The following is a 22975-nucleotide window of genomic DNA, read 5'->3' as shown; positions in this document are numbered from 1 at the left end:
AATCTCTTCTCAACGACAAGATAAGATGGCGGACAAGGGCATCACAGCGCCCGAAGCGCGCAAGGCGCATTACATGGATCCTGCACATGCCATGGACTTTGACAATCTCCACCTCGGCCACCCGCCCGCGTCCATGCACAACATCGGCATGCTAGACTTGTACGTGCACGTCTTCGGGCTGGACGAGATTGCTGGGAGCAAGCTGCCGATTTCTATTGCTGTGAGTGTTCTCCCTGGCGTGATCTGATGCAGATAATTGGACACGGATGGGCCAACAAGGCATCACAGCTCGACTTGATGGCGAGCGGGATCATCGGCGAAGTAGCTCGCCTTGGGCGCGAGAGTGGGAGACGGAAGACGCACGACCTCCTTGTTGTAACGCTCGACCAACGGAATCACGGGCAACGGCGGAACAACAAGGACGGGCTGCGTTTCGACAACAACCCGAAGCGATTGTGAGCGCCAAATACCAACAGCGCTGACGGCAGGCTCCACATGGCGACGCAGCTCAAAGGAGGGAAGCAGGACCAGCAGCTCGTGATGGACTTGCTTCCGGCATTCCTATTCCCTCACGAGGAGCGTACCGTCACCGACTTTATGAGCGTAGGCATCAGCCTCGGCGGACATATCACTTGGCGACTCGTGCGCGAGGACCCGCGCATCAAGGTCGCAGTACCCATCATCAGCACGCCCAGCGAGACGCTTGGCAGCTTCCTCTCCCTGGTCGACAGGTACGGCTCTGTTCCTGTCACTCCCCCAGCAATCGCCGAGTACTTCTTCACACCAAGCGAGCCGGGAGTGTACGCCGACGCCAAGATCCTCGCTCTACACGGCGAAGTGGATCGCGTCATCCACTACACGCTGGGTCATGAGTGGTTCCCGCGCATCCAGGCACAAGCTCCCGAGGGCCACATTGTCCGCGACATTCAGCCAGATTTCGGACATGTCGTGACGCCCGAAATGGTATCTAAAGCCGCCGAGTGGCTCTGGCGCTGGGGCCTGAGCGAGGGGTGAGTAGAATCGGACGAGCCGAGTATTGATGAAGACGTGGACGAGGACCTGGGCCCAGAGCACCTTGACTACTTCATCTCCAACTAAGCTACTCACAACTCCGTCCTTGAATTGATCTTGACCTCCTCTGGCGTGGGCTGCAGTTGAGCGCGAGCGGTTACGCTTACTGGTTGGGTCAGCAGCCACGCCAGTTGTGGGTGACTCCCTCGATGGCCTTGTTGGCCGACCACGCGACGCCCGCAGTGGTACTAAAGTCGACCTGCCACTTACCGTCGCCGCGCTTCCAGCACTGTCAGTTGTGGACGGTGAGGCTGCGGCTGCGGAGGGCGTCGAGGAAGCACTGGCCCCGACGGTCCTCGCAGTATCCGTTGAAAGTGACGAAGGCGTTTAAGGCCGCCGTCTCTTCAGTTGCCGTTGCACGCTCAGTCGTCGGCAACGCCGGGAGCAGCCAGGAAGGCGATGAAGGGAACCAGCGAGAGCTTCATGATTACTATGGGTTGGGCGCTGTGGTCAGCGTTGAAGGCGGGATGGGTAGGGCAGAACGAGGGTGGTTTGTATTGCGGAGAAGCGACTGACTTGGCCAAGTTGGTTGGGAGAGTTGAGAGAAGAGGAGAGGGAAGAGGCAATAGAGTTGTTTTGATAGGAAGTTGGGATGAGACGGAGAGCGTCTTTATAGGTCACCAGGAGCCCTCTCCAATCCTCACGGTCGCTGTCATTCTCCTCGCACTCTCCGGGTTGCACGGAAAATGCTGTCGAGTCCAGCATTGGTGGCGTCGGCTGGGGTCTTGTTGCTTCTTACGGCCTAGCGCCTCGTGTTGCTGTACATTCTGTATGTCTGTTTAACCTGACATTGTCGACCCAATCACGGAGGGCTTGACCTTCACTCGAGTGGTGTGGTGCGCTCCGACGTGCACTCCTTGAATGGTTGCTGTGCTCTTCTTACAGGGACACTGGGCGAATTCTTCTGGACTCGAAGGATGGGTGCGCCCTAATTCAACAGTCTTTGTGACGCCGAAGCCTCGTAAGTAATTTCATACGTGTAGGACGAGACTTGGACGGACCAGACCCTCATTGCTTCATTCCTACATACTGAGCGAGTAACCGCTCATTCATCTTGTCGATCTTGAGCTCCGAGGCAGTATCAAGGAGGAGGAAGAGGGAGATACAGAGCGTCTTCTATCAGTTCTGGCAGCCATGCCACACCCTGGTCGCAGGAAGAGGAAGACTGCAGGTTAGCTGGAGTGTCGCCGTCATAGCGTCATAGTAGTACGACATGCAGTTCAAGTCACCATGTATACCCGTACCTGCGCACAAAGCCAAACATGCCACACGTGCACTATCCAAACCCGTTGAATAACTGTGGGAAAGAGCAAGAAGCGTACCTGATTCGGTGGTGGTGCAGATGTAATGGATGGCTGTTTGTGGCTGTTTGAGTTAGTTGCTGAGTCATCAATCACCGAGACCGCGGTCAACCCGCAACCGACTAACCCTGGATGGGTTCCTGCGGGCAAACCACAGCCACCATCCGCTTCTCCCGACACTGACATGACCGGGATGACCGGGAGCCTATCGGTGTCACCACCACTGTCCACTACCTCATACCTCCCAGCTTGCTGATGATATCCATTAAGGGACGGCAAGTCGCGTATGTAGCTCGTGAGATCACGAACTACATACGCGAGACGAAAGCAGAGACACTGCAGTATCTTATCATATTCAGTTGGCTGAACGCCTAAACCAAGATTATTATATTTGATTAGAGGAATCAGAAATACATCAAAACCGACTGTTCCCCGCGGCGCGGGCGGGGAGGATTCGGCCGAGAGAAGGACTGGGTTTATCCGCGGTGTTACCCCACTCTCCATGTGAAGTGGTGAACGCCGCAACCCCCGCATTCAAGCAATGAATCATTCCACAGAGCACAGTTTACTAGTAGCTACTACTACCCGGGCACTCACCGAGGTCAAGTCTGTTATTAACTCATGACCCACTCCACCCCACTCAACTCCACTCCCCAAGCCCCGCGCCGCACACTGCACGCCTCACACTGAGCAACCTGTGACTACTGTATACTGTACATCTCATCTCCCAGCTCTTCGCATTATCATATTCCCCTTCAGCGACCAGGACCGATTCGCGATCAGTGTACCCACAATGGACTTTGACGAAGAAAAGCGATCAGGTGCGGCAAGCCCTGCGAGACATCCTACGGATCCCACAGCCGACACGGTCGGCACAACGAGTGTTAGCGACAAGCCTGATATTGTCTCAGTCGACTGGGATGAGGGCGATCCACAGGTGAGTGAACAACCGCTCGATTCTCAGAGTGACCAGCATAGTTGCATAGTACTACGGCTTACAGCAGAACCCTCTCAACTGGAGCGCAACGCGGAAGTGGATGACCATTGTCGCATGCGCGCTGATTACGATAACAACAATCGCTAACGCGACGTCGCAATCGATCATGGCTACATGGGGCCCAGAATGGTTCCACACCGACCGTATCACCTTCGTATTGGGTCTCTGTTTATTCAACATCTCAGTCGCGGTTGCGCCAATGTTTCTGGCTCCGCTCAGCGAGCATCTCGGCCGCAACGCCATTTACCAGGTCTCGGGATGGATTGTCGCCCTCCTGTTCTTGCCACAGAGTTTGTCACGCAACATTCACGGATATCTCGCTGCGCGGTGGTTTGTGAGTCTCCAATGTCGGCGGCGCTTACACCCAGCAAGGAATGGCATCTTCGGTCGGTAATTCAATGGTCGGCGGAACCATTGCCGACATCTTCGGCTTCCACGAGCGTGGGCACCTCATGAACTTCTTCACTCTCACCGTGTTCATCGGTCAAGCTCTCGGAGGCCTCACGATGGGATGGACAGGTCAGATTGTTGGCATCCAGTGGTGCTTTGGCGCTCAGGGCATCGCGTCGGCTGTCTCGGCCATCTTCAGCCTGCTCTTCCTTCGTGAGACGCGAGGGAACACGATCCTCCGTCGCCGTGCCAACCGTCTCACCAAGGAGACCGGCGTCTTGCACATGACAAAGATTGACCTCACGTCCAAGCACCAGTCGACATCCCAGCAGTTGGCAAAGAGCGTTGGCCTGCCATTGAGTAAGCAAAAAAGAGTGTTGGGCGCTGACAAGCAGAAATGTTGCTTACTGAGCCAATCGTCATCGCGCTCACTCTATGGATTGGATGTGAGTGTTGTCTAGTGCCACTCACTGCGCTGCAGACCAGTTGGCTGACATTTAGTCGCATGGGCCATCATCTTCCTCGGCGGCACCTCCACCATCCTCGTCTTCCAGCAGTACGGTTTCAGCCCAGGAGAGGCAGGCTCGATCCAGTCGTGTATCGGCATCGGCGGCATCATCGGCTACCTCACGAGCTTTCACCAGGAGCACCTCTTCCACAAGGCTGCAGCCAGATCACCGAGTGGCCGCGCGCCACCAGAGGCACGTCTGTACTGGGCTGCTATCGGTGGCCTCATCTTCCCGGCTGCTACACTCGTCTTCGGCTGGACTGGCCGCCCATCCATACACTGGGCAGTTCCGGCGTTCTTCCTGTGTCTGTCCTACTGGGGAATCTTCTCCATGTACCTCGGCACCTTGTGAGTGATGGAGTGTGATAGCCCGTTGACACCAGCAACTACGTTGCCGACGCGTACGAGGAATACTCGTCCTCGGCTCAGGCGGCGCATAGTTTGGTCCGCAACGGCTTCAGCGGGGTCTTTCCGCTGTTCGCACGACAGATGTACATCAAGATGGGATATCCGCAGGCCTCGTCTCTCATCGCTGGACTGGGGTTTGCTCTCGCTATCGCTCCATTCATGCTCATCAAGTACGGCGCGCGGTTGCGTGCCAAGTCGCCCATCACCAGCGGGCTCGTTGGCCACATCTAGACTCCATATGCTACCGACAGTCACCTGCTGTAAAACATTGTATCACATAGCATCGTAAACAGAATATGCGAAACTATCATCAGCTGTCTATCAGGAATCCTACGACGCTCTAACCACGGCTTCGGACACAGGCAGCGTCGTTGGGACCGGGACGACTCCAGGGAAGGCTTTATGGGAGCGGCACTCCAGTGGCGCGTGAACAGTGCCCTTTGGCAGCGGAGTTGATGCGACGACCATGGGCCTACGCGTCTTCTCACTGGCCAAACGGATGGCCCACGTCATCTCGTATGTCTTGACAGCGTCGGCGTAGCTGCTGAGGATTGGGCTGGTCTCCTTCTTGTCCAGCATTGCAGCGTCGATGAACGCTGCCATCTCATTGAGGAACGGGTCGTCGTCGTAGAACGTATGAACCTCCTCGCGATCAGATCCAGGACGTCGCACAGAAAGAGTTGGCCTGTTATACGGGTCCGTCAACTTGAGCTGATACCCATCGGCGACTGCGTGAGCAAGATCGTAGCGGATGACGTACAGACAACGAACTCGGTGCTGAACTCTGTGCCGTGGAGGGCAGCGCCGTGCTCGAGGTGCCCGATGGCACCCGAAGCATACTTCCAGGACGCTGAGGTAAACCGCGGGATACGGTTGTCCTCGGCGATAAGCGACTCGTCTACGGACATCTTGGTGAGGTGACCTGGCTTCTCATACCACTCGAGGGAGTGGGCCATGATGCTGTCCAGGTCAACCTCGCCCCCAAAATACCGTGAAAGGTCGCAGAAGTGCGTGGCCTGTTCGACAATCGGCCCACAATCGATGCTTTTGTCCCACCACGCCGTCTTGGTGCTATGCTCGTACGCCATTACGTACCGGGCGCTCGTCATCATCACAACGAGGTTGTCGTCTTCGATGATGCGCTTCATCATCTGCACCGCGGCCGAGTAGCGCAACATATACCCCACCATCACAAGGTTCGATTTGCGCTTCTCGAGAAGATCCGCAACTGCCTTGGCCTCGCCCACGTCGCCAGCCCCTACGGGCTTCTCAATGAAGAGCGCAGCGTTCGGAAAGGAGTCGGAGAGCTGGCGTTCGATGTCATAGCCGCGGGACGGGTCGGTCGTGCTTCGAAAGGCCGGAGGGCAGCCAACGATCACCAGATGTGGCGGGGTGGTGGCCAGTGCCGCTGTTGCCGATTGTACGGAGGGGTAGATTACACAGTCCATGTATGAGCCAGCCGCCTGTGATCTGGCCTTGGCGGCCAACACATCCTGTGCGCGTGCAGTTGCAGGGTCGACGATGCCGACGACCCGGAGCCGTAGGTCAAGAAGCTCCTCCAGCCGCTTGGAGTGGTTCCAAGGGCCCTCGGGAGAGCCAAAATTGATGTTGCCAGCTCCAACAATGAGGACAGTGACGGCATTGCTGGCAGCCATATCGAAGACGAGGTGTTGATCAAGTCAGCCCGTTGTGGGACACTTTTAAGCGTCAGCGCGTACCACTGGTTGGCGGAGGTTAGTCACGGCAGTGAGTCGGTCTGCGGATGCGGTGCGGCCTGTAGGGCTCCGAAGCATGGTTGGATGTCAGATGCAGCAAGGACAGCTACAGTACAAACAGCGCTTAAGGTCTAGTTCCTGGCTATCGGCCCACTATGTTCCGCTCACGTGATCCGACCACTGAACACAATACCCAAGCAGCTATGTATCTCTCGTCCCATTCGCGCTTCACTATTACAGAATGTCCCCTCGGAACACTGCAGCGGAGGGATCGTCTTCGCCTGGTCTGCTCTCGACCAGTCGGAAACGACATCGTACCTCGGCTGCCTGTGCTCCATGCCGTGAGCCAGCCCAAATACCTTCATATTGACAGCCAGGTTCCCGAAAGCAGTCCTGCACCGGAGAGCACCCATGCGAACGATGTACACGCGATGGACGCAAGTGCTACTACGGCGAGCGTGAGCAGCGGACTCCCCTGACGCGGCAGCGAATGACCCAGTTAGAACAGCGGTGGGTGTTGTTTTGATCAAGTGCTGACCCCAGAGTGGAACAGTTCGACGAGCTATGGGCAGGACTGTTCGCCGGCTATCCGGTTGCCAAGGCCATGGAGGAGTATCGTCGGCGTGGGAGACAGGCAGTACTGGATCGCCTGGCCGTCCTGCTTATCGCTCCGCCTCAGCGTCCGGTCTGCCAATCACCGAGCTCATCGGCACGAGAGCGAAGTCGAAGCAGCAACTTGGAGGGAAAAGACGAGACGCTGCGTCTGTCGTGCGATGGGTCGATGGAGCACACGTTCACTGTCGATATGGACGACAACCCCATCTTGGAATGGAACGAGGACTTGGCCGCCGAGCCAAACGGCGACGGCGAGGCAGGGATGGGCAACTCAATACACGGACGGGGGACAACGTTCTTTGGCTTAAGCTCTGGGGCGGTGTTCCTCAGAGTTATACGTAAGCTATGTCCCGCGACAATATCCGGCTTCTCGCCAGCGGTCGCCGCGATTGGGGTTGTCTCGGGGCGCTTCGATGAGGGGTCCCTGCCGTCTCGCACCGAGGGACGAGGTCTCCCTCTTCCGCCATACTCGGAAATCAAAGGCGCGGTGGATGGGTACTTTAGCGGCTTCCGTGAGCCAGTTGTTGTTCGCATACTGACCTCAGATCAGCTGACGCCCGTTGTCCACGAGCCAACCGTTCGTGCTCAGCTCACGGGAGCCATTCCTGTGAAGCGCGCGCATACCCTACTGCTCAACATGGTATTCGCCATGGGTACACTAGACAGCGGTACCAAGGATGGCAGCTCGGACGACGGCCGCAAGTACTATCTCATCGCGTCGGATCTCCTACGCGAAGACATGTTGCGGGGTGGAAGCCTGGCCATGGTCCAAGGCCTTTGTATCATGGGTAATTACCTGCAGCGGAGCGGGCGTCCAAACGCAGGCTACATTGCCCTCGGTTGGGCTCTCCGCATGGGTATGGCGCTTGGGCTGCATACACCCCCTGCGCACGGCTCAACAAGTCCTCTTGAGCGCGAGACGCGCTTGCGAGTGTGGTGGTGCCTTGCCACGACCGAGGCCGGCAGCTCCGTGACGTTTGGGCGGCCACCTATGGCCGGCGCGTTCCAGCTCGATGCGACACCTCTCGTGGTCAATTGCACTGACGAAGACCTCACGGTCATGACCGAGAAGATGCCGCCGTCCTCCGACGAAGTCACCGTTTATACTGCACTCGGGTACCAGTCGCGCCTAGCGCGCGCTTCATGTGCCATCCTGGATCGGATCCTCCACAGTAACCCGGCGCCCAGCATTCGCCAGCTGCGTAGATTCGACAAGCGAATCCTCGACACAGTCGCTTCCATGCCAGATTACATGAGGGACAGGGCTCCACCTGGACCCCACCAGCTCGCTTTGCATGTTCAGCGCTGGCGGACACGCCAGCTCCGCTCGATTTTGTATACCCCACTCCTTCTGGGAGTGGCGTGGCGTAGCCATTCACAACTCTCCCTTACACCCGACGTTCTTGAGGCAATAGAGTGAGGACTACCAGTAACTTTGGGTTAACCCCAGGACGTGTCAAATGCTTGCCCTCGAGAATCTACAGGACATTCAAGATTTCGTGGACGCTACCACAGACCGTCCACGTGGAGCCGAGTGGTACACGATCTTCTTCGCATTCCAAGCCTGCCTCACGCTGCTGCTAAGCCTCGTCGCCGAGCCGCATCATCCGAGCGCAGGGGTTTGGCGCACAATCCTCTCATCTACGGCTCGATGGTTCCGGCAATCTCAGTCCATGGCCACTGTAAGCTCAAATCTTGAGCAATGTTGACCAAAGCTCGGGAACCGCTATGCGAGCATCTTGGAGGGCGTACTGACAAGCGTACGGACACCAAACTCCGCAGAAGCACTGGGTCTGGCAGGAATAGAGAGCCTGTTGGCCACGGGTGGTGCGCCGACGGACACGATGTTTGACATGGACAGGTTCTGGTGAGTAGCTTACGGTTCCCATTCTAATACCAGGCAGGAGATTTGGGGCGGTCCCGAAGGCAACTCTGTTGCTCCTCTCACTTTACAGCATGAGAGCTCGGGATTTCTCGAACTGTAGCACCCATTCATGCTAGCCACTCATCTGGCATACATGCCCTACTTTGAACCTCAGGTCCAAAAGCCAGTAGTCTCCGTCCATAACATGCTCTTCACCAGCGACCTACTGGCTAGCGGTTGGTAGTCGTGGGCACATCTGCTCCCTTTCCCATGGATGCTGACCAGCTAGCCAGAACCAGGGGCATCAGAACCGGGCGATTCTCTCCCGGGCCTAGGTCACAACACGGACCGGGCCGATATCGGATCACAGTGTTCCGATCACACCGACGTCACAACAAGACATACATTGGCCCGAACCCGGAACAATAACTGTCGAGCACTTGGTGATAAGAGGGGTTACGGCAACAGGCGCTGCATCGATCTGTAACCGCCGTGATCACCTCCTCCCCCGCTCTCCATTTCACCATGGACTCCTCCCTCTCCCTCAGCCAATCCGTTGCTGGATCGGACGCCCTCGACGTCAGCAAGCTATTCGAGGTCAGCGGACGTGTCGCCATAGGTTTGTGCGAACGCTGGAGCTTGCTAACAAGGAGTGACGGGCGGAGGTACAGGGTTGGGTCTCGTCACTGCAACTGCCCTCGCCGAGAATGGCGTGAGAGTGTACATCACCGGTCGGCGTCTAGAGCCCCTCAAGGCTGCCGCAGAGTTCCAGCCGCGCAAGGGCAATGGATGTATCATCCCCATCCAGGCCGACTTGGGGACCAAGGACGGCATCAGATGTAGGCAATCTACATGAAACCATTGCTAACCACAGCTCTGGTGGAGGCTGTGTCAAAGTCGGAGAAGTTTGTCAACATCTTGATCAACAACCACGGCATCTTTCGAGGTCGTGCCAAGATCGGCAACCCCAGACCCCAGACGGCAGAGGAGGTTGGTCGGGCCATGTTTGAGGACGTCTCATGGGACGATTGGTGAGGCAGCTCTTCCTATCACGCTGACGTCAGGACGGAACTGTGCTCTACACACTGCGCGTCGCCGTACTTTACCACCGCGGCGTTCCTCCCTCTTCTTGCCGCCGCAAAGGAGCACGGCTTCCCCGAGCCTGGCAACGTGATCCAGATTGCGTCGCTCTCTGGCATCACGCGTACTAGCCAGCGGGGTCAAATGCCTTACAATGCCTCCAAGGCTGGCACCATCCATCTCGCACTCATGCAGAGCACCGAGTTTGCGCGGCGTGGGCTCGGAATCCGGGTGGTAAGTCAAGTCTCTCATGCCCACCGAAGGCTAACCATAGAACGCTGTCTCTCCGGGCTACTTCCCTTCCGGAATGAGCGTGGCTGACTTTGATGACAAGCAAGGACAAGCCCAGCACTGGCGTGACGAGTATGGGATCCCTTTCCAGCGGGTGGGAAGCGCTGTTGACTACGCCCAGTGTATCATCGGACTGGCGGTGGTGAGTTACAGAGCTCGGTCTGTGCTAACGTCAGAACCAATACATCACGGGCACGAATGTAATCATTGACGGCGCCTGGCTCGCTGGTCAAGGTGAGAGGGGCTTTGGTTTTAGGGCTGATGGACAGAGTTCTAGATACAGCAGTTGCAACGGCGGTACACCGCGGCGGACTTGATGCCATAACATGAAGGACCTTTTGGTGACCCCAGTGCCAAGGTTGAGGTTGAGTATTATCAGAATGATTTGGAAGGGTTTGCTTATCTTGGAGCGATCATCCTTTTATACAATTGGTGGTCGGAGATTAAGCATGTTCCTTTCAACTTTCTCCATCTCTCTCCATCTCCATCTCTCTCTCTCTCTCTCTCTTGGTTTTTATAGAATGACTCGTCTCTCTTTGGTGGCTACAGCTTAACCAATCACCATCAAATGGGCCCCAGATCAACCCGTGTTGTGGCGCTTCAGAGGCCAGTGCACAACTTTCCACCCTGTTCTTCATCAGCGCAATGGCAAGCATCTCATCATCCTCTCCTCTCCCATCTCGACTCGGCTTGCGACATCGACATCAACGGTCGCCGCCGTGACGATGTTCAACGGCTACTACCAGCAGCCCCAATATGGGCAAGCCCCCGCCCCTTCCAACAACCCCTTCCATCAACTCCAGTCCACCAACCCTTTCCGCCAGTCGCCCTACCTGCCCCAGCATGTATCACACGACCTCGTTGCATCGCATACGGGTGACCTCCCGTACTCGTATAGTCAAGAGCCTCACACGCGGCTAGACCTGTACAGTCAGCCGCTTGCTCCTCCAGCTCTTCAGTGTGATACCCGCGCTAGCTCCCCTTCCCCCTCACACTTCGGCTATGCGCCTGTTTCGCACGCAAGCCTGTTCCAACATCGCCTCTCCCCAGCATCCGCAGCACAACCGCAGGCGACTGTGGGAACCCAGTTCAGCGTGGCTGGCCAGTTTGGGCATGTGGCTTTCGGTGCCCACGAACACACTACCTCTGGATGCCTCCCGCACACCGTCCCACCGTCACCCAATCCTCTGTTATCAACAGGCATCTTTGGGCCGGTAGCCCCTTCCTCGATCACGCCTAGTTATCAACCGCTATCACGCCGAGCATCCTCCTCCTCCTCCACCCACTCCCCATCCGCTTCCACCCCATCGTCTTCACCATGGACATCAACGCCCTCTGGACCTGCCCCATCGCTGAGGCCCTCAAGTCCGGTTCCCACACGGGTTGGCTCGCCTGGTATCATGTCCTCGCGTAGAGAATCGCCCTCGCGGCATGTCCGCAGCATCCGCGACGCGCCTGTCCGCTTCCAGCCCTCCATGCGGGAAGGTGGTCGACCTGGCACACTGTGGATGTGTCCAGGAGACACCATCATCAACTATTCCACGACGTGGCACGTGTTTTACGCATCTGGCATGCAACTGACATGTTGCCCGCCATGCTACAACTCCTACGCGACAGGAAGCACCCTCCCCTTCGCCGTCGAGGAGCTAGCAGCCTCGAGATGCATGTTCCACACGAAGCGTGCGCAAGCTCTACTACTCGCTGGCGAGACTGTTGGGCTCACTGCCTACTTCCGGATTCGAACTCGGACCAAGGACTGCCCCGGGCCGATTGACTGCACGAGGACTGCGGGCATAACCTGGTATAGAGCCATCAATGGGCCCGTTGGCATGTTGTGCTGCGAGGCGTGCTTCGAAGACCACGTCAAGGCAAACGCTTGGGCAGCACGGTTTGAGCGAGTGACGGATCCTCCGGAAGGGACAGCGATGTGCGGCTTCGCCTTGGAAAGCGTACGTGACGGGTACATCAAGCTCGCGCCTGACCACTGGGACGAGTGGAGGAGACTCGTAGACCGCCGCCGAGTTGTGAGGCCTTGCACGAGCAGCGACGTCAAAGCGGGCACGCGCAAGTGGTATACCATCACACCAGCGATCACTGGTCTCGTCGTCTGCGAGGCATGTTACCTCGACAAGGTCACACCAAGTCGTTTCGCCACGCACTTTGTTCCATACGTCGTCGGCAACCCCAACGACCTGTACATGTGTGACTTTTCGAGTCTCTACTTTGTCTTCCCGTTTGTGGTCGCCGATGAGACCAACGCATGGGGCAAGTTCCAGACAGCGGCCAGTCGTGTCATGGACTGTGCCATGGCACAGATGAACGGTGGGCGCCAGCAATTCTGGGGCCTTGCGCCTGGGCTTATGGGCCGCGAGTCGGACTGGGACGTGTGCGAAAAGTGTTACGCAAGCCTCTTTGAGCCATACGGTTTCGATCGTTTCCTTCAGCCCCGTCCCCCATCCAATGCGTCTCGCCGGGCTGGAGTCCTGGCGCGGCAATGTAGTATGTGTCCGAGGGCGCCCCGCAAGACTGAGATGCTCGCCAGGCTGCAGGAAGCTGCTTACGCTGGGGTCTTTAGCCACTTTAGCGACTGGGCGCGCCGCGCCGCAGGAGCTCGTCACCACGAGCGGCTGGAGGGGTTGTGTTATACTTCGGGAGAGGAGGTGCGTAGAGCATCTTGACCTTGTATTATTAGAGCAGGTGGGTTGTATGTACGCTGCCATGCTGCTGGGTGAATGATGATGGTGGTGCTTTCGTGAAGAACTCGACTGCTGAGGCTCAGCTCACCTGTCGGACTTTTCACGCTGACCGTACTAATGTGCTTTTGCCGCATCTTCGATCCTGGATTCCTCATCTTCTCCATCTGCCCATATGAGAAGCGAGCGCGTCCTCATTTCTCAAGGAATACCGTTACTGGAGAGACCGCGACCATTCGTAGGCGCATGATATAAATTTGTCACGTAATACGGAACGGTTCATGTATCTTCTGAATACCCAAAGGAGACTACGAGAGATTGTCGTACAGCGTGCGCTCCAGGTCGTTGAACACCTTCTCGAAGTGGTCTGGAATGCCGAACCTGAATAGCTGGGTTGTGAAGACGCCCTACATGTCAGTTCTGCCCAAGAGCGAGCATGAGGACTCACGCAGACACCAGTGGTTGGGTCCATCCAGTAGAAAGTCTTGTAGATGCCTTTGGTCTGTCAGTGTCCGGCAAGCTTGCAGTTGGTTTTACACACCTTCCCACCAGTCAGTACCGGCCTTGCGGCCGTGTGGCGAGTCAGCCTTGCTGATAAAGCCTCCGAGGGAGTGACCAAGCTGCTTGTTCTTGACTAGGTCCGGGTGGATGTGGGGGATGAGGGCGGCGAAACCATACTGGCCTTCATAGGTTCCCTCAGGAGCCTCGGGGCGCTGTTCGGTGTAGATGAGCTTGTACGACTCGGGCGAGATGATGCCTCCGGGTTCCTTGCAGCGCATGACGGCCTGCAAGAAGATGAGGTAGTCTCTGGCAGTACCATAGAGGCCGGCGCCACCGGAAGCCTGGCCCTCGATCGACTCGAGCGTTGTCTCGCGGGCTCCGGGGAAAGCAAATAGCTTATCCTTATCATCGCGTGTAGTAGGAGTCTGGAGGTTCTCATAGTGCTTGGGCGTAGGGGTAAACGTGAGGGTCTTGGCGTTGATGGGGTTGAAGATGTGCTCCTTGAAGTACGCATCCAACGACTGGCCGGTTACGCGTTCGATAAGGATACCCGTCCAGTCGAGACCCAGCGAGTAGTTCCAGCCCTGTCCTGGCTCAAAGATAAGGGGCGATTGGAACGAGCTGATCGAAAGGTTGTTGGCGAAGACACCCTTGTGGCCAGTTGCCTTGGCCCATTCGCCGAGAAGAGGCACCATGAGGTCGTAGCCACTGCCGTTGGTGTGGGTGAGGAGGTGACGGAGCGTGACCGGCCTGGTGCGCTTCTTGGTGACGGGCTTGCCATCCGTGACTTCGGTGAGGATCTCCATGTCGCACAGCTCCGGGATGGTCTTCTCGATGAGGGTAGGGTCGTCAAGCGAGAGCTTGCCCTGTTCGACGAGCTGAAGAGCCGCGACCGTCACAACGAGCTTGGTCATCGACATGAGCTGGAGCACTGTGGCGTTAGCGGGGAGTAGCTTGGGTGCCCACCAGTGTCCTCGTTGATCTGGCCCTTGCTTGGGTCGCCAAAGTGACGGTCACCGGCCGTGCCCCAGTAGATGAGCGGGGCATTGGCATCCGGGGTCGCGACAGCAAAGGTCGAGCCGGGAATATCGCCGGCCTCGACGTTGGACTTGAGAATCTGGTCGAGCTTGGCCTTGCCTTCAGCAGAGAGAGTGGGCGCCATGTTGGATAGTGGTTGATGTAATGGGGAATGGTAGTTGGGTGGGCTTGTGGTATAAGAACGTGAAGCAGGCCAGCAATGTCATGGCGGCTTCCGGGCTATCAATGGTTGGTTCCAGGGCCAGCTCGGAAAGCGACAACCGGTAGAGTAGGAATTGTGATTGCGGAGGAATGCCGCCACGGGGTTTGCGGGGTCCTGGCGGGGGTGGTCCGCCATTGTCGGCCGGAGGATGGTGCCGGATGTGAGACACGATTAGGTCATGTGACCCTGTTTGGTCCGCACAACCGGACACCCGGCTATTGATAGCTCATGTACTGCAAGTCGAAAGAAAGCAAGAGATCGAAGCTAGATGATGTAAGCAAGATACGTGGTTTACCGATTATGCCGATCCATCTTCAGTTGGATCGGTAACCTTAGTTATCGTTTGTTTCACAAGTAGACAGTTTTCCAACCTCCAACCCCGCTAAAATCACAGCCTGTCACTTGATGGCTCTATTCCAAACTGCAAACAGTCTCTAAGCTCATGGTCATGGGAATGCTAGACAGCCACCCTCTCACATTAACATGATCAACTCTACCAACCAAGAGAATGGTCAGGTGAGCAGACCTGGGAAACCTAGGAAACTAGACGCCCCCCCATTCCCCCCACGATTGGGGGCGTGGCATTCAACGAGCTGGACGACAAAGGCTAGATGCAAGCGCCACCTTGTCAACTGATGATACTCGAGCCAGTGGGCTGGATTCCGCCTTGCGTTCTATATAAGCCGCAGGACGGCACAGTCTGCAGACATACTGCCCATCAGCAGACGCTATCTTCTTCGCGATGACTTCCAACACGCCCACCGAGACTGTAGACGCCGTGGTGATGGGCGCCGGAGTTGCTGGCCTCTACCAACTTCACCAGCTCCGCAAGGAGGGGTTCAAGGCTCGCCTCTTCGAGGCAGGCGCTGATTTAGCTGGGACATGGTTCTGGAATAGATATCCAGATGCGGTGAGTGCAGGGGGGGAGAGCAGAACCAACGCCTTCAGAGGTTTGACAGTGACGGGCACATCTATCAGCTGTGGAACGAGGAACTTTACAAAGGCTGGACATGGAGCGAGCGCTTCCCAGGCCAGCCCGAGATCGAGCGTTGGCTTCACTATGTTGCAGAAAAGCTTGATCTCCGCAAGGACATCAAGTTCAACGCACGCGTTACAAGTGCCCATTACGACGAGGGTCGCAACCGCTGGACGGTCAAAACAAGTGCCGACGACGTCATCGACACCCAATACTTCATCTCCTGCGGAGGCATGCTCTCGGCGCCTCTGACCAACCAGTTTGTCGACCAGGACAAGTTCAAGGGCCAGATTGTCTATACGGCTCTGTACCCTGCCGAGGGTCTCGAGGTCAAGAACAAGCGCGTGGGCGTGGTCGGAGTTGGCGCGACCGGCATCCAGGTCATCCAAACCATCGCTCCGGACTGTGGCCACCTAACGGTTTTTGCCCGCACACCCCAATACACGGTCAAGATGAAGAACCCTAAGTGGGGTGCCAAGGAGCACAAGGAGTACCACGATGCATACGAGCACACGAAGAAGACCGTCCCCGACACGTTCTCTGGCTTCGACTACGACTGGGACCCAACTGTCACGTGGGCCAACACAACCCCCGAGGAGCGCCAGAAGATCATGGAGGACTGTTACGGGCACGGCTCCCTTAAGATGTGGCTCGCGTCGTTCTCTGAGATCTTCTTCGACAAAGAGGCCAGCGACTCCGTGTCGCAGTTTGTCGCCGACAAGATGCGCACCCGCCTTAACAACGACCCGCATCTCGTAGACGCCATGGTTCCTACCCTGGACGACTACGGCTTCGGAACCCACCGTGTCCCACTCGAGAACGGCTACCTTGAAGCTCTTCAGCTTCCCAACGTCGAGGTCATCAGTGTCCGCAAGGACCGCAATCCTATCAAGCGGTTCGTCGAGAATGGTATCGAGCTCGAAGACGGCAAGGTTGTTGAACTTGACAAGATTATCCGTGCCACTGGCTTTGACGCTGGGACCGGCGCACTATCTCGCGTCGATGTCCGCGGCCGCGGCGGGCGATCACTTAGTGAGGAATGGCACAAGGACATCCGTACAACCATGGACTTGGCAAGCACGGCTACCCCAACCTCCTCACAACGGCCGTACCCCTGGCACCGTCCGCTGCGCTGTGCAACATGACCACCTGTCTGTCTCAGCAGACCGAATGGATTACGCGTGCCCTCGTTGACCAGCGCAATGATGGCAAGACATTCCTCGAGGCAAGTGAGGACAAGTGGGTCAAGCATCACGACGAAACGGCCAACGCTACCCTTGTGACCAACACACAGTCATGGTACATGGGTTCCAACGTACCAGGCAAGCCGCGCCGACTGTTGTCCTATGTCGGCGGTGTCGGCGTCTACCGAAAGAGGTGTGAGGAGGAGCGGGAGTCTGGCTACCCGTCGTTTGTGCGCGCCTGACGGCCGAGGGGTTGGGTTTTGTCAAATGTTTCTTGAAGCTGGTAGAGCAAAGTAATGTAATGCGATTCGGAATACCTTTGCCGCAGGGTATCTTCTTGTCGCTGTGCAAACGTGCCACTACCGGTTGCTCACAAAGCTGGATGCAGTCTATGGCTGGCTGAGAGGAGCAAAGTGACTCCGCCTCCACCCACCAAATGTCATTCCTCTTGCCAGTTGAATCGCTTCTTGGAGTTTCATTACTCAAGATCATCATGTCCAACGACATTGCCGCGTTCCATTGCGTGCTTCGACGCTCCAAGCGCATCCTAGCAGTATGTGGACCAGGGTTGTCGGCCTCTTCCGGCTTGCCCACGTTCCGTGGAGCAGGAGGCCTCTGGCCCAACTACGACGCGACATCCCTGGCCACACCTCAGGCTTTTGCGCGTGGCCCAGGCCTTGTCTGGCTCTTCTATGGCTGCAGGCGGCATATGGCTTTTATCGTCAGCCCTAACGACGGGTATCGTGCCCTGGCAAGACTTGCCGAGAGGCAGAAGGGCTTTCTATGTCAGACGCAGGAGTCCTCGGGCGTCCCCGCTAAACATGTTGTACCTGTTCTCAACTATGTACATACGTTGTCAATTGTATCTGAGAGTCTTGGTCGGCGTGCGTAAGCTACAGGACGGTTGGGCCTACAGGCTTGTGGCGTTCCCTCTTTACAGGCTTCCGGGGAGGGCAGGCTCAGTCTCGTCCAGACTCGACTGTCATGCGTACCAAAGTACGGGTGATTGTCAGCTGGCAACATCAGCTGACAACAGTCGTATCCTTTCCGCCTATGCTCCCCGTGCTCGTCGTCACGGAGCATGCTTCCGCCTGCTCGTTGTGACTTTGGTAGTTGTCGTGGATAGATAGTACTCACCGATAGTCGGTTGCTCGAGACGGGGGGGAGGTGGATATAGGTCCAATGTAGTCGTAGTAACTGGTAACAAGGTGATGCATCCGTTGGAACTACATCTGTCAACAGTGGTTACTATATCTATCACGTGACAGTATATCACGTGACAGTATATCACGTGACAGTATATCACGTGACAGTGACGAGTCCTCGTTACTGAGGAAGGATGGGTCGTAGCTGAGGAACGGGCCGTGGTACTAAGTGTCATGGGTCGGTACTAGCAGGCGAGTTGTCGTTCCTTATGTAGAGGCATTGTTACTCACGAACGATGTTGGTGAACTAGTACAGTACTGTATCGATGAGTACAGTAGTTCACGATGTACGGTGGTATCTGGTACGCCACTACACAACCCCAGCCCACCCAGGCAGCCTGTCGTGCGTCTGTGTATCCCTCGTCTCTCCGTGTGTCTACTGACGCGTCAAACACACCAACAGCGAGGGCCATGTTCCTTCTAGTAACCAAGCTCCACCTTCGCGCCTTGCACCCACTCCTCGGTCCTCCATCTCGCCCCCGCTTCTCTTCTCTCCAACCTGTCATCAACGTCTTCCCTCTGCAGTACCGGCTGACTCCTTTGTTAAGAAGTTCAGCGTCCCTAGTCTGTCCTCACGGACGTAACCCACGCTCATTCAAAGACAACGACCCGCAACCACCGTGAGTGTTGGTCCGACTTCAAAACCGTCTATGATGTAAGGTGGTCCCATCTGATCGACCTGTCAAGGGTCAATCGACTGCCGCTTCGCTCCCGCTTTCTTCATGCCCTTGTGACCTCTCCTACGTACCGATGTCGGGCAAACTGGCTGACATGCAGCAGAATCACAACGTAGCTATTGGTGGAATTGGTGCATTCAGTAGCCTCGAAGACGTTGGATAGTTTCGAAGGATCGTGCATATTCAGGGTAGATCGAAATTAAGATTAAACGGCTTTACTCATAGTTATTGTGTTCTATATATTCTCTTCAACCTCATTACAACAGCTGTCTCATTTCTGAAATGAGGTATGAAAAGTATACAGAACGCGAATACCAGACTACGGGTTTTTATTTAATTGCCCAGGAGCCGCGGCCTACGGGTCATCCAACAACAGCTACGGCCATGCAACCCTTACCTGCGGGCCATTGTGACCGCGCCGTGTCGTCGATCGTCCGCGTCCATCATCGGCTCTTTTGCCAGTTCGAGCTTTCATCACGCCCCGTTACCTGCCGGTTCACCTGTACGGTCACTAACAGGCTCGAATAAGTCTGCGTCGCTCATTCTTTTCCGATGATGCCTCCGCCTTCAGGATATCCTCAGCAGCAGCGGCAACAACAGCAACAGCAACAGCAGCAGCGGCAGCAGCAACAACGGCGGCGGAAGCAACAGTGCGTTGGAAGAAGCTGCACCCATCATCAGTTCCTCACTGTCACATTGCTCAACCTGCCTGGCCAAGGCCCCAGTGCCGACAATGTTCTTGTACTCTCCTCCTTTCAACCAACCCCTTCTCCAACCTTAGGGTTAAAGCGAGGGACAGGGTCCCTCGGCAAGCTTGCGCCACGGAGCCGTCTCATTGGCATTTCCAAGATCTCCAGGAACAAGCTCCAAGACGAGGACGGCCTCATTCCTGAGAAGCAAGCCTCCATTATTAGCTTCAAGAATAGGAGCGGCGAGAAGGTAACAGCGGCACCTACTGATCCTGTCAACAGACTTGCATGGCTTGTCTACAGATACTTCTTGAACCAGTCGACCATCTGCTCCGGGTGGCTGCCAAAGTACGAGTAGCCGTCGAAGCGCACCGTCGTGCCCTCGATCCAAAAGATCTTTTTCTCCTTGGTACCAAGGTTGTCGTAGATCTCCACAAGGTCCTTTGGGGCGTTGATGAGCGCATCATCGCGAACGGTCAGAACAAAGGTTGGCACATTCACAGCGGGAGCGGCCAGCTGCGGCGAGTAGTCATCGAGGCGGAACCCGACCTCGTCGAACAGTTCCTTGTCAAAGGCCTCGGCGGCCTTGGCGACGTCGAGGTTGGCCTTCTTGGCACCAGTCTCGATGAAACTGCGGATGCTGACGGGCTGAAGAGCGAGAAGGGTCTTAATGTCCTTGAACTCGTCCGGGTACTTCTGCCACGCCTTGATCGTGCTGTTCGCCCCCATGCAACGCGAGTAGAGGGCAACCTCGTAGTCCGGGAAGCGCTTGCGCACATACTGGATCGATCCAACAACGTCGCGCGACTCGTAGACGCCGAAGGTGACGTACGGACCCTGGCCGCCCGCAGCGCCAAAGTTGCTTCCACTGCGGCCGTGGTTGCGGATGTCATAAGCCACAATGTTGTAGCCCGCGTCGTGGAGGTGCTTATAGTCAGGGATCTGACATTAGCTCAGCCAGTGAAAAAGGTTGCTTGGAATTCACCAAGTTGACGCCTTCGCCAAATCCAGCGAGGGGGCGGCACCCAGCCCTGTTGAAGGTCATGGGGTGGTTGCAGATGATAATCTTCTTTGAACCCTTGGCGGGGATGAACCAGCCCTCAATTGGGACACCATCAAGATGAGCCGGGAAGACGATCTCTTCGTAATCAAGGCCGGCCTCGTCGGGACTGTGCATAATGGGCACAGGAGGGACACCAAAGGTGAAGAACTTGGCCTGCTCCTTGGCCCAAGTGGTGATAGAGTCGGACTGTTGTTAGTGAGCGACAATGGATCCATGACGAACCATGTTGATTGTGGTTTAGTGAAGAGAGGGAAGAAAGAGTGGTGAAATTGAGAGTAGTTGTTGTGGAGATGGGAGCGCTGTGCTGGGGGGGGGTATTTATAGAGGTGACGCAACGAGGGGGAACTTGGTTGGGGGTGTACACCACGAGCCTGGCCATGGCCATGGAGACTCCCCACCGGCTTGATGGGGTGTGAATGGCCTCACGGCTGACAACTGCTTGCTTTGCTGTACACCACGAGGCTTGTCATGGCGATGGAGGTGTGAGTAGCCTGCCTCACGTCTCACAATGGCTTGGGTGGAGTGGCCGGCGGTCGTCAGGATTCGGCAGGATTTGGTGGAGTGACCGGCGGACCTCCACATGAAACGTAGCTCGGGCCCTGAATTATTTGGGGCTGTTGCTAATCCACATGCGAATTTCAGGGGTTGTTTTGGGCCATCACTCCACCTCCACTCGCCCTGGCCGATCGTCATCGAAACACATCCGTTTGATCGACTGTCTGTCTGCCTTGGATGTATCAATCAGTGCCACTTGATGGTCTGCCTGGAAACTTCCACGGCTCTTACCGCTAGCTCTTTATGAGTTTCACGACGTGACAGGTGCCCGTCGGCCATCATCATGCCCGGCCCAGCTGCCAGTAGGTGTCAGTTCCGCATCGGGTCCACGTCAGCCAATCGGCCGTCCAGCCGGTCGCCACTCGCGAGGTATTTAAACCCTCTTCACATTCGTCTTTCCCACTCACCCTCCGTCAAGCACACAAGCACACCCAGCCCGCCGCACCGCAAAACCATCACCATGTCTGTCAAAATCGAGTCCGTCACCTACCCCAACCTTGCATGGCAGTCGGCGGGGAACCTCATCTTCCCCCCCGACTTTGACAAGTCGAAAAAGTACCCGGCTCTCCTCGCTGCCCACCCCATTGGTAGCTGCAAGGAGCAAACCGCAGGCAACGTCTATGGCGTCGGCCTTGCCAAGGCTGGCTTTGTCGTTCTCGCCTTTGACGCTTCGTTCCAGGGTCAAAGCGGTGGCGAGCCTCGGTTCATTGAGGACCCAGGACTGCGTGTGGGCGACTTCCGCTTCGCCGTCGATTTCCTTGTCACCCTCCCCTACGTCGACGAAGAACGTATTGGCGCACTCGGCGTCTGCGGTGCCGGTGGCTATGTGATCAACGCCACCATGACCGAGCACCGTATCAAGGCTGTCACCTCGATTACCGCTGTCAACTTTGGTCGGCTGACTCGCGAGGCCTTCACCCAGTTCGAGCCCGCCAAGGCTATGGAGGCCATGGGCAAGCAGCGTACTGCCGAAGCCCGCGGTGCCGAGCGCAACGTCATTGACCTGATCCCGCTGTCCAACGAGGCCGCAAAGGCAGAGGGCGCGACCGACCCCGACATTGTTCAAGCCACCGACTACTACCGCTCGCGCTGCCCTGACAAGAACGGACCGGCCAAGCAGCTCTTCTCGTTCAACGCTGCCGCCACGACTTGGGACGCGTTCAACCACATTGAGACCCTCCTCACCCAGCCTGCCATGATGATCGTTGGCGACATTCCCGGCGCATTTGGCGGCTACCGCGACAGCCTTGAGGCGTACGGCCGTGCCTCGGGCTCCAAGGACAGGCAGCTCGTCGTCCTCCCCAACACATCCCACTACCAGCTGTACGACCAGCCCGAAGCCACAGGCGCCGCCCTTGCCAAGGCCATCCCCTTTTTCGAGAAGCATCTTGCGTAGAAAATAGGTGATAATATCAAATTGCAGTATGAATCAAAAGCTATGTCAAACTACAGCCGGTGGAGCCCCTCCAGTTGGGGCACACAGCCGTGACCTCGTTTGTCAGTCTCAGCTCTCAACGCTGGACTATTCATTGGGCACGATCATCTCAATAAGCACGCCGGGACACGCTGACACTTACACACACCTATATCGCAGTCTGCCGAAGCAGAGGCTGCTAGGATTTTGCCAGAATGACCCCCACTGAGCAAGCGGGACAACTTCCGGTTCGTCTTGAGGTCATGAACGCCGAGCGCGCAAGCCGGGGTGGGCTTGAAGCGACACGGCAACGATTCGACACCGCCGCCTTGCTTGCGCATCACAGATCCACAGGCTTCTCCCGAGAAATCGGGCACAGGGGCTAGCGCTTGCCGTCCCAGCATAGGTGTAGCCCGTGACCAGTGCAACGACCTGGTTGTCATGGACGACCGGCGTATCGCTTCACCTTTCCGTATCCTTGTCACTATATAGTTCCGTTTCATCGCGTGACCTCCTATGAGTCACGTGCCGTAGGACA

General features: G+C 56.7%; 10 protein-coding genes across 10 annotated transcripts; 7 read left to right on the top strand and 3 right to left on the bottom strand.

Moving 5' to 3' along the window:
* Positions 1-25: 25 nt before the first annotated feature.
* CcaverHIS019_0200150 (uncharacterized protein) lies at positions 26-1402 on the top strand (the record flags this gene model as incomplete). The annotated part of the gene is made up of 4 exons (XM_060596980.1): positions 26-220; positions 253-455; positions 489-1010; positions 1255-1402. The coding sequence occupies 4 exons, from the start codon at positions 26-28 to the stop codon at positions 1400-1402; spliced, it is 1068 nt and encodes a 355-aa protein (XP_060453919.1).
* Positions 1403-3165: 1763 nt separating this feature from the next.
* On the top strand, positions 3166-4906 carry CcaverHIS019_0200140 (uncharacterized protein; the record flags this gene model as incomplete). Its single annotated transcript, XM_060596979.1, has 6 exons — positions 3166-3309; positions 3377-3703; positions 3738-4119; positions 4155-4205; positions 4261-4615; positions 4651-4906. 6 exons carry the CDS (start codon positions 3166-3168, stop codon positions 4904-4906), a joined length of 1515 nt encoding a protein of 504 aa, XP_060453918.1.
* Positions 4907-5005: 99 nt separating this feature from the next.
* CcaverHIS019_0200130 (uncharacterized protein) lies at positions 5006-6330 on the bottom strand (the record flags this gene model as incomplete). The annotated part of the gene is made up of 2 exons (XM_060596977.1): positions 5006-5403; positions 5436-6330. 2 exons carry the CDS (start codon positions 6328-6330, stop codon positions 5006-5008), a joined length of 1293 nt encoding a protein of 430 aa, XP_060453917.1.
* Positions 6331-6821: 491 nt separating this feature from the next.
* CcaverHIS019_0200120 (uncharacterized protein) lies at positions 6822-8990 on the top strand (the record flags this gene model as incomplete). Its single annotated transcript, XM_060596976.1, has 7 exons — positions 6822-6848; positions 6890-6900; positions 6934-7517; positions 7551-8421; positions 8456-8687; positions 8721-8872; positions 8906-8990. The coding sequence occupies 7 exons, from the start codon at positions 6822-6824 to the stop codon at positions 8988-8990; spliced, it is 1962 nt and encodes a 653-aa protein (XP_060453916.1).
* Positions 8991-9394: 404 nt separating this feature from the next.
* On the top strand, positions 9395-10517 carry CcaverHIS019_0200110 (uncharacterized protein; the record flags this gene model as incomplete). Its single annotated transcript, XM_060596975.1, has 7 exons — positions 9395-9488; positions 9520-9708; positions 9744-9900; positions 9934-10183; positions 10224-10382; positions 10417-10474; positions 10510-10517. 7 exons carry the CDS (start codon positions 9395-9397, stop codon positions 10515-10517), a joined length of 915 nt encoding a protein of 304 aa, XP_060453915.1.
* Positions 10518-11640: 1123 nt separating this feature from the next.
* On the top strand, positions 11641-12918 carry CcaverHIS019_0200100 (uncharacterized protein; the record flags this gene model as incomplete). Its single annotated transcript, XM_060596974.1, has 1 exon — positions 11641-12918. One exon carries the CDS (start codon positions 11641-11643, stop codon positions 12916-12918), a length of 1278 nt encoding a protein of 425 aa, XP_060453914.1.
* A 323-nt stretch (positions 12919-13241) lies between these two features.
* CcaverHIS019_0200090 (uncharacterized protein) lies at positions 13242-14596 on the bottom strand (the record flags this gene model as incomplete). Its single annotated transcript, XM_060596973.1, has 4 exons — positions 13242-13340; positions 13382-13428; positions 13475-14365; positions 14401-14596. The coding sequence occupies 4 exons, from the start codon at positions 14594-14596 to the stop codon at positions 13242-13244; spliced, it is 1233 nt and encodes a 410-aa protein (XP_060453913.1).
* An 820-nt stretch (positions 14597-15416) lies between these two features.
* On the top strand, positions 15417-17076 carry CcaverHIS019_0200080 (uncharacterized protein; the record flags this gene model as incomplete). Its single annotated transcript, XM_060596972.1, has 3 exons — positions 15417-15584; positions 15623-16654; positions 16729-17076. The coding sequence occupies 3 exons, from the start codon at positions 15417-15419 to the stop codon at positions 17074-17076; spliced, it is 1548 nt and encodes a 515-aa protein (XP_060453912.1).
* A 2626-nt stretch (positions 17077-19702) lies between these two features.
* Positions 19703-20693, bottom strand: CcaverHIS019_0200070 (uncharacterized protein; the record flags this gene model as incomplete). The annotated part of the gene is made up of 3 exons (XM_060596971.1): positions 19703-20347; positions 20391-20654; positions 20691-20693. The coding sequence occupies 3 exons, from the start codon at positions 20691-20693 to the stop codon at positions 19703-19705; spliced, it is 912 nt and encodes a 303-aa protein (XP_060453911.1).
* A 790-nt stretch (positions 20694-21483) lies between these two features.
* CcaverHIS019_0200060 (uncharacterized protein) lies at positions 21484-22419 on the top strand (the record flags this gene model as incomplete). The annotated part of the gene is made up of 1 exon (XM_060596970.1): positions 21484-22419. The coding sequence occupies one exon, from the start codon at positions 21484-21486 to the stop codon at positions 22417-22419; it is 936 nt and encodes a 311-aa protein (XP_060453910.1).
* Between the last annotated feature and the right edge of the window lie 556 nt (positions 22420-22975).

This window comes from Cutaneotrichosporon cavernicola, assembly GCF_030864355.1.
Source record: "Cutaneotrichosporon cavernicola HIS019 DNA, chromosome: 2".
In the NCBI taxonomy this organism is placed as follows: domain Eukaryota; kingdom Fungi; phylum Basidiomycota; class Tremellomycetes; order Trichosporonales; family Trichosporonaceae; genus Cutaneotrichosporon; species Cutaneotrichosporon cavernicola.
The sequence above is the reverse complement of the archived record's forward strand: the minus strand, read 5'-3'. Positions and strand labels throughout refer to the sequence as shown.